Source organism: Sitodiplosis mosellana, unplaced genomic scaffold, assembly GCF_009176505.1.
Source record: "Sitodiplosis mosellana isolate CC-2019 unplaced genomic scaffold, AAFC_SMos_1.0 Smas_scaffold_6162, whole genome shotgun sequence".
Lineage (NCBI taxonomy): Eukaryota > Metazoa > Arthropoda > Insecta > Diptera > Cecidomyiidae > Sitodiplosis > Sitodiplosis mosellana.
In genome coordinates, this window is record NW_022601403.1 from 908,672 (window position 1) to 918,062 (window position 9,391).

General features: G+C 35.4%; 2 protein-coding genes across 2 annotated transcripts; one reads left to right on the forward strand and one right to left on the reverse strand.

The window, feature by feature from the left end:
• Positions 1–175: 175 nt before the first annotated feature.
• Positions 176–2,404, forward strand: LOC129574370 (cytochrome P450 9e2-like). The gene is made up of 2 exons (XM_055456313.1): positions 176–1,244; positions 1,322–2,404. The coding sequence occupies exons 1-2, from the start codon at positions 335–337 to the stop codon at positions 1,930–1,932; spliced, it is 1,521 nt and encodes a 506-aa protein (XP_055312288.1). The 5' UTR covers positions 176–334; the 3' UTR covers positions 1,933–2,404.
• A 3,271-nt stretch (positions 2,405–5,675) lies between these two features.
• On the reverse strand, positions 5,676–9,385 carry LOC129574321 (esterase B1-like). The gene is made up of 10 exons (XM_055456153.1): positions 9,239–9,385; positions 8,169–8,414; positions 7,923–8,064; positions 7,522–7,812; positions 7,066–7,436; positions 6,872–6,991; positions 6,592–6,779; positions 6,424–6,519; positions 6,211–6,333; positions 5,676–6,135 (listed from the first exon to the last, which is right to left on the reverse strand). Exons 2-10 carry the CDS (start codon positions 8,412–8,414, stop codon positions 5,949–5,951), a joined length of 1,764 nt encoding a protein of 587 aa, XP_055312128.1. The 5' UTR covers positions 9,239–9,385; the 3' UTR covers positions 5,676–5,948.
• Between the last annotated feature and the right edge of the window lie 6 nt (positions 9,386–9,391).

The window sequence follows — 9,391 nt, forward strand, 5'->3', positions numbered from 1 at the left end:
TCGATTGACTACAGTCGCGTCTTTCAACGTTTGCTATCGCTTCAAAACCGAATTCAAATATTCGATTCATAATAATAGCTGAATGTGGACAATTGACAATTTCTGCTGTCATTTTACAAATTTCACATGTGTTATCATATCTCTGTTGTCCACCGACAAGTAGCTAGATTGCAATGTATAAACAGAAAAACAAAATCAGCAGCCATAGTACAGCTCACCAAACTAGAAGTCCGATTGGTTGGTCGACAATCAGTTTCTTGTGTTGTATTTGGCCGGACGACAACGACATTGCAAGGCCTTCAACGAAATAAAAAAAAAACCAAAAACAAAAACCATGGACAAACTGAGTACATTTGAATCGTTCGCATTGATTTCAATCGTTGTGCTGTTAATTTGGCATTTGTTTTATAATTTTTTCAAAACATGGTGCACTTTATGGGGTACCAATATCAAATGTGATTACGGAATTCCACCGTTTGGCACACACTGGCGCGAAATATTCAACATTGAATCGTGGCACAACACACTGAAGCGTCTGTACTACGCATATCCGAATGATCGTTTTATTGTTTTACACGAGATTGGTGGACGCCCTCAGTATTTAATCCGTGATCCAGCTTTGGTTCGTCAAATAGCCATTCGTGATTTTAGCAGTTTTGTGAATCGAATCGGTGAAATAAATGCATCAACCGACACTGTTCTCGGTCATGAGCTTACTAATTTGAAAACAAACGATTGGCGACGCATTCGCAATCTATTGACGCCTTTGTTAAGCGGGCAAAAGTTAAAACAAGTGGTGATTCCGTCGTTAAACGAGAATAAAAAAGATCTTTGTACATTTTTGACCGAACAATTGGAAACGAGTGGAAAAAATGAATCAATTGTTGTTGATATGATGGACATAAGTACAAGATCCGGGGTTGATGGCTTCTGTTTGACTGCATTCGGTCTAAAAACCGATTCACTTCGATCAAATGGTAACGATTATGGGTTTTTCAAATCGGCAAAATCATTTCTAGAGCATAGCGATTCGACAAGCAGTGCTATGTATCATTTGATTGTGCACTTTCCACGCGTCATGAAACACCTGTTTGGCAAAACGCTCATGACGACCGCTGATCAGAATTTTTTCACAAAATCATGCATCGACATCGCTGATAATCGAATTGCCAATAAAATTCAACGCTCCGATTACATTCAATTGCTTCAAATATTACGTGACTCCGGCGATAACACCACAAACAGTATGATTGACATTTGTTATTTGCTTTTTTTGTTGATGTCAAGTCAAACTTGAGTTGTTGTTTTTTCCTCCCTGTAGATTACGATGATGATGAATTGGTATCGCAGTGTTTTGAATTTTACGAGAGTGTTATTACGGAAAACAATTTGATTACAACGTTTGTAATGCAAAAACTGGCCGAACATCCCGAAATTCAGGAGCGATTGTACGACGAAATGGTCGAGATTGAAAGTCGTCTTGATGGGAATGGGCTTAGCTATGACGGGCTCATCGCGATGAAATACACTGAAATGGTGATTAACGAAGCATTTAGAATGTGCGAAATTGCGCCTTTACTGAAACGACGAGCCACGAGATCGTATATACTTGAGAATGGCAATGGTGAAAAGGTTAAAATTCAACCCGGTGATGCCGTTTGGTTGCCAACGTATATCCTACAAAATGATCCACAATATTATCCAAATAGTAAAGTCTTCGACCCAGAACGCTACAGCGACGAAAATCGAAAAGCTCATGTGGCCGGCACGTATGCACCGTTCGGAATAGGACCAAGGAATTGCGTGGGCTGTTTCTATCCAATGGCCGAATTAAAATTAACCCTTTATCATTTGCTCGTGCATTTCACAATTGAATGTGTTGCAAACCATGAGGGCAACAACAATTCCATTAAACTCAAACGAAGAACGTAATAAAAGGGAAAAAGAATGATATCGAAATGAACGTAAACAAAAAACAATGAAATTGACAATTTGAAAATAGTCGAATGAAAATCAAAATCAAACAATGTAAACACGGTTTCGAATCAAATGTTTCTGGGTATTTTCAACGGAAAAGAGACCAAAAAACATTTTTCTCCAGAAAAGACAAAAAATGTTTCCTTCGGAAAATGGAAAGAAGTTTTTTCAGCGAATTGCAAAAAATACATTTTTCAAACCACTTTAAAGAAATGGATTTTTCCTGTCATTGAAAAAAAAAATTGAAATAAAAAGCATCTTATGCGTGATTTTTGTTAATAACAAAAAACGAATATGTTTTTGTTGAGGCAGAAACAATAGTCTAATAATATAATCTAAGTTGTTTGTTTACAAGTCGTTGTTTGTTATAGATATTGTTTCATTCGTTTTTGCTATCGGGTGACAAATAAAACTGTTGATTGATGAAGTAACTGCAATTGTTTGCTGATAAGTACTTACGTTGGTATCAACTGTATTACAATATTCAAGTAATCAATGCAGTGATAATAATATTCACTGAGATTAAGTTCTAAATAGTACTTGAGATTATGAATTATAGACTAACTACGCTTTGACAAAAACAAACGACTCTATTTGATTAAGTGTTTTCGATGCGACGAATAGAAACTTTATGGGGGGAAATGTGTATCGGCATCTATCGCATCAGTTTCGCACTTAGTTCACATTTGAAATGGCTCGTATTTTAAGTACACATCGTATTGAAGCTTATTGAGTATCTTTTTGGGCTTTTCCCACTTGAAGTTCAATCGATTCATTCAGTTTTCGTTCCACCACAGCCTTCGATTTGGACGTACTTTGAATTTAAGCTTCAAAAGCACATTGGACACAGACACTTTTTTGAGTCGTTCATTTTGCGACGAATTATCACTGAAAAATACAGTTGTAGAAATCGAATCGATTGATGATACTATGTGGTATACTATGGACAATGTGGCGCAACTCATGCAATGTAAATCAGTCATCCATGTAGAAATATTTTCCATGAACTGAAAAATGTTTCGTTTCATTTTTTTTCCATTTGAATTAGTGCAACGTGTACATTTGAAAGAACTAAGCCAGGCACATTTTTGAATGACCGCTGATTTGAAATATTGAACCAAATATATCCCGTTTGAAAAGCGACGCTCCATAGTGAATGTATTAACACATTCGCAAATGGCTACAAATACTTGTGTTCACTCAAACGTCAGTAGCGATTGAGCGCTAAAAACGCTATAAGCAATGAGTTCACGTGTGTTTCAGATATTAGAAAAGAAATTGAGCGAAAAACTACCGGCAAATTTAGAAAAAATCATAATAAGTGCTGGATTTGAATGCGAAACTGCTCTGTTATCCATTGATTCTAAAAGCATTAGCGATATAGAAGAATTTATAAACGAACATAAATTTTATTTGAAAGATACAGCATAAGAATATTGTCTGGCAAATAATTCATTAATTTTGTCGATACCAAAAGTCTTGAATCGCTCCACCATAAATAAAAAAAGAAAAAAACAATTACTTGTTTTAATTCGTAATAAAAAACATAACAAAATCAGTGTAAAACAGTATTTTCAAACGAAGTATTTTTGAGTTTTTCTAAAATTTCGTTCACAAATTCTTCAATATTGTTGATAATTTCACGGTCAATTAACATTAGCGATGACTCTGTGTCAAACGCACTTATTTTCAGAATTATTTTGATATCAACTGGAATTGTATTATTGGAAAATTTCACTAATTCAGAAAAAAGTTTTTCGAGGCCCTAAAAATGAAATGTATGATATAATTTTTACATTAAATTTCTGTCTACCATTTTAACGACTTGAATTTGCACTGTTTTGACAAGTGTCTTAAAATTTCGTTCAGTTCTAGTTGCATTCGTGCATTCGCAATGCTACTCATTTGAATAGCACACTCATTTGCAGTACCATTCGTATAATGCTTGTATTTAAATATATTGAATGGTTCCATTCGCATTCGCACGCAATCGTAGCATTTGCAAATGTTTGTATCTAAATGCACGTACTATTTGAGAGATGATATATGACATTATATCCTTTGCCTATACAATTAACCACACGACATAATACAACAATAATGTTAGAACTGTCAAGAATAGTGTAAAAACACCATTTATAAATTCATCGTACGCTTGAGAACACTTCATCATATCATAAATTCAAAGAGAGAAGTTAATAACAATGATACAACGAAAATGATATATATTACAACAGTAATATTATTATTAATATTATTCCAGAAATGATTTTTGTTCCTTTTTAAGCACATGAACTGGTACCGTAATGTCATTCTAAATTACTCAAGTATTTTAGATAATGCTACTTATTGACTCTACAATTTTTGAATCGACAACGATTCAATTGCTTTAATTTGCCTATATCCAATACAGTTTTTTGCTTGGGATAATGATATGTAACTTTTGCCTAAAATGATATCGTACTAGTTGAAATACAGTTGGCGCCACTAACAATTGTCACATTGTGGTGAATTCAAAAACAGTGTTTGATTTCTTAAAAAGAGGTGATAATAGCATCGCAAATCCGGAATTCATGCTACCATTGAATACATCCGAATGCAGGAAGTCGAATGACTCATGGCAAAAGGAAACAATTCAACGAATATGGCAAGCAACAAACATCTGTAGGCAAACTAAACTATTTTTCACGCGCCCACAATCCGACATATCGAAATACCTTCTCACGCTACCCAAAGCGACATTAAAGAAAGCAATAGGTATTCTCACTGGTCACTGCCGTCTTAACTATCACAATCACAAGCGACGTCTGAGAGATGATCCAGACTGTGACTTATGCGGCAGAGCACCAGAAACGGCAGCTCACATCATATGCGAATGTGAACGCCTATCCCGATTTAGATTTGAAATATTCAACAAACACGATTTCAACCATGCGAAATGAATAAAAACTTCTTGCAAAAGATTCTCGAATTTTATAACAAAGCAAGTACAGCGATTCCTCGCCTAGCTCATGCTTTCTAAACTCTCCTCTAAACAGCCAAAACAAAACTCCACTGCCCCAAGGACAGCGTGACAATCGGGCCGCTCGCAACACACCAATAGGCGTACGCGACGAATCATTCCGATTCCCCGAATTTATCCGAAATCCAAAAAAAATCCAAAGAGGTGATAAAGTAGTTCGATCATTAATCGACGATTTTGGAGTCATTTTTGTGGCGTCTCCACTCACATTTAATTTGTATTGTAGAAGCTTGCTTGTCAAAGTTCAAACATCATTGCAAACATATGGAAGTGGAGAAAATGACGCCAAGCTGCACGAGGTTATTTGGTTTTAATGTCGGATGAATTTCATAGAAGCACAGCAAACCCTATATAGATTATAATCAAACGGAATGAGTAATAATTCACGTTAGATATAACGTTGTACTTCATCGTAGTAGCCATAGGTCATTCGGCTAACTGAATATTAGGATTTCACATTAAATATCGAGTGCACTGCATAGACGATGTTTCGGCAACTAATGAATCGCTAAATAGAGTGAAATGCTATATCTTCGCGTGTGACAACATGTCCACTGCTTCATTGAGATACAATGTGCGATATGGAGACTCGTACAATTTAAATCAGTCGTCAAAATACAATGAATTTGAAGAATATGTTTCGTTTTATTTTTTCTGTTTGCATTAACGAAAAGTGTACATTTGACTAGGAGGTAATAACGGGAACAAATGCATGTAAATACGGCAAATGAATACCAGAAGATTCATGCGTATTTGTATATACGAATGAGAGGAAGGAACATGAAAACAACAACAATAACACAGACGAGCGCTGTACAAACGCGGCAAATGCGTCAATACTTATTACCCCCTAGATTTTTGATTGACAGCTTATCCAAATATCAATAGAAAATTTGTGTTGAAATTGTTTTGGTTGTCCTCATTTTTGTGGTCATCACAACAAAAGGCGTTACAAGTTGTCATCAATTTTCAATCTTTGATAGGAGTCATCAATCTGCTTCCATGTGTTGAAGTGTAGTTGGTCCATTATGTTGGTTACCAAGATGGATTTTCGATCGTTTACGATCTCTTGGCTGAAAATTTCGTCTGGTGATGTCGATGATTTAAATTTGGTATCACCTTTCACCGATGGATTGCTAAGAATTGAATGAAATAGATATTAACGAATGAAATTGATAAGAAACAATATTCAAAGTTAGTTCACAACTCACCCAGTTCGAGCAAAATTAGTGACTATGTAGACCATACGCTTAATCGCCCTATAATTCATATTGGAAATGTCTCTGACCTTTAATGCATTATCGTACATTTTGTAACCATCCATTACACCACAACTGAAATTTAAAAGAGAAAACCATTGACCAAATTAAGTGCACTTGATTTTACAACAAGTGTGATGAAAGCGGTTATTGAATTGTCTATACCGGAATATATAACAAATATCATCCCCATGAGCTGCTCCATCAATATTCACGCGAAGCAGGATTTTGACTACATTGACGTCAGATTCTACGGAAAATCTAATGCAAAACAGTTAAAGAAGAAGCAATGAAAGAGTGATTATGATTATAATTACATATTGACATTCAAACCTTATTAGAAACGTATTTTTTGGGTTTTCTCTGTTATTTGCTATCACTTGATACCGGACAGCTTTAAGAACGCCGTAGTTGATGTTCGAATCTGAGAGTAAACCGATATTTCCACGTTTGATTGCATCAGCATTGGTTGTGTCATTGAAATAGGCGTCTTTCAACAGATCAATCGCATGCTTGTACTCCTGATTAGAGTAAGAATAGGAGTTGATACTAATGAATACCTCTTGTTCCGTTCAATTTTTATAAAGTAAATAAATATAATTATAAGAATTACCTCTGGATAAGTATCTTTATCAAATCCTGGGAATGGCAGCAGCATCTTTGAATCTTTCCAATCTCCACTAAGAAACGGTTCACTGCTTGTAGGTATATCTTGATTGAAAGTTACGAATTCCTAATGAGAGCAAAGGAAAGAATATTTCCAGTTGAACAATGTGCGCAATTCTAATCTTCATTTATTTTAAATACATCAGATGTAAAACTGAACATAGCATCCATAACTGGTGCCTTATCCGATTTGTAAATTTCCTCAGGTGTTTTTGTTATGAACGCTCCTTTCGTTTCAGGACTTTCGATGGTTGGAGCCCATAATAGATCAATTAAAATTTTTCCATATTCGTTTTGTTTTAGTAATTTAGCAAGTTCTGCGCTGTCTGCCGCCTTCAAATATTCGACCAACTGCTGTTTGTCTTGAATATTCGAGAAATTTTGCATTCTCTCCAAGTGATTTTGTTTTTGTAATGCATAATAATTCAAGGAACTGCTACTTTGTGCAAATGCTCTGTTGAAATACTTTCGTGACTCTTCATTAAGCATATGATAATTGACGGAAGCCCCACCTATTAGAAACAAATTATATACATGATGTTAATATATCACCACTTTATGGAGAAATTTATAACTTTATCGAAATTCGACCCCTACCTGCACTCTCTCCGAATATCAAAATTTCATCTTTATTGCCCGAGAAATGTTCAATATTCTCATAAATCCATTTCAAGGCCACTTGCTGATCTTTCAAACCCATGTTGCCGGTGTATTCACCGAAACCAAGATTCATGAAGCCAAAAATGCCCAAGCGGTAATTGAATGTGACCACAATATTGTCTTCATCGATGAGAAAGTCTGGTCCATACATCATGTCATGTGATGATCCCTCAGTAAAAGCACCACCATAAATAAATATCAGAACAGTTTTTCTCATTGCACCTCCGGCTTTTGAAGGAGGGAAACACAAGTTTGATGCATTAAATCGGACACTCAATTTTAACTTAACTGGAAAATAATCAATAATAATTTTCACTTAAAAATGTAATAAAGCTCACCTGGAACATAAATGTTAAGAAAGAGACAATTTTCGCTTGTTCTTCCCGATTTTGGCATGATAATCAACGATGCGATGCATCCATCTTCGAAGTTTTGCACCTTCAGAGGTGTATACCATTTTCGCTCGAGTGGTTGAGGTGGCTTCCAATGGAAAATTCGTTTTTAATCGATTGAAATGAGTTTGATCGATTGAAAAAAAAATTACTTTTTATGTTGACATTTATTTTCTCGCTTCCATTCCTTACCTTGAATCTTCGATCAACGTATACTCCAATGTATGGATCCACTCCTGTGATCGGCGCTTCGGCGTATGGAATTCCCCGAAATGAATAATATTTTGTGCCGAAGAAGCTTGTTTGTTCTATGCCTTTAACAGGTCCATTGTTGGTCTTTCTTACTGTAGGCGGGTCATCACAGTGTACAATCGATATGAGTAATGGCAAAATTAGCATAAATTTACATAACACTTTATACATTTCGAGCTCGTACATCTGAATTTACGGCGGGAAAAATTATAAATTAAATCGAAGTCTCCACATAAATAGCCATTTAAAAATTGAGAACAATTCAATATCAATAACTTCGAGCCAGTTTGAACGATCTAAAATAAGTATAGATACAAAAATTAAACTTTTCGCCATTCTAAATAAAATAAAAATGATAAAAAAATATTTTCCGTATGGAACCTAGGGGCATTTCTCACGAAAAGAATGAATGAATTCTTATAAATTTTGAAAAATTTCTTCCGTTCGGTCCGATTCGATCAATTTTTATCAATTCGTGTAAATAAATGTTCATTTACACTGAACTTGTGTTCTGGAAGTGGGTTTTGGTGGATCCCCAGGATCGTTTAGTACTGCTCCCGGTTCTGGAAGTGGATCTTCAGGATGGGCCAGGGCATTGTCAAACCGGATCTGGTTCATCCTGAGGATCCACCAAAACCCACTTCCAGAATCGGGAGCAGTTCTGAACGATCCTTGAGATCCACTAAAAACTACTTCCATAACACTTTTATTCAAGCAATATCGTCATTTCAGTACATTTTCTTACAATTTCAATGAAAAAGAAGAAATAATAGACATTTTTGCACATTTGCTCAAATTTTTTGTGTGAGAAATGCCCCTAGTATGGAACTTCCTATTCGCAAGGCCTATCAATGTAAAATCGGCAGTGTTTGTCGAATTGAACAGTGAACAATCCAGTTATTTACAACAATATCAGTTGAAAATCCAGCCAATTTTGTTCTCTGATCAAATTCATGCAGATATTTCAGGCGTAACATTTTTCTTCTTACCAATAAATGTGTATTTCTTACATGTGCCCAAATGAATGTAAGTTTTTACACTTCTATACGATGAAAAGTCTCCTACTCACTGAAAAATGGAAGTCAAAAATTTAGCCTTACGAAGTCATTGACTTCGTAAAGTTAAATGTTTGACTTCCATTTTTCTGTGAGTAATTACCGATT

Excerpts from the sequence above, each read along its gene's own strand:
- LOC129574370 (XM_055456313.1), top strand. The coding sequence starts at position 335 with ATGGACAAACTGAGTACATTTGAATCGTTCGCATTGATTTCAATCGTT. Across the intron at positions 1,245-1,321 it reads CGGCGATAACACCACAAACA|ATTACGATGATGATGAATTG; the intron begins GTATGATTGACA and ends TCCTCCCTGTAG.
- LOC129574321 (XM_055456153.1), bottom strand. The coding sequence starts at position 8,414 with ATGTACGAGCTCGAAATGTATAAAGTGTTATGTAAATTTATGCTAATT. Across the intron at positions 6,334-6,423 it reads GATATTTGTTATATATTCCG|TTGTGGTGTAATGGATGGTT; the intron begins GTATAGACAATT and ends TTTAAATTTCAG. Across the intron at positions 6,136-6,210 it reads ACTAATTTTGCTCGAACTGG|CAATCCATCGGTGAAAGGTG; the intron begins GTGAGTTGTGAA and ends TTCAATTCTTAG.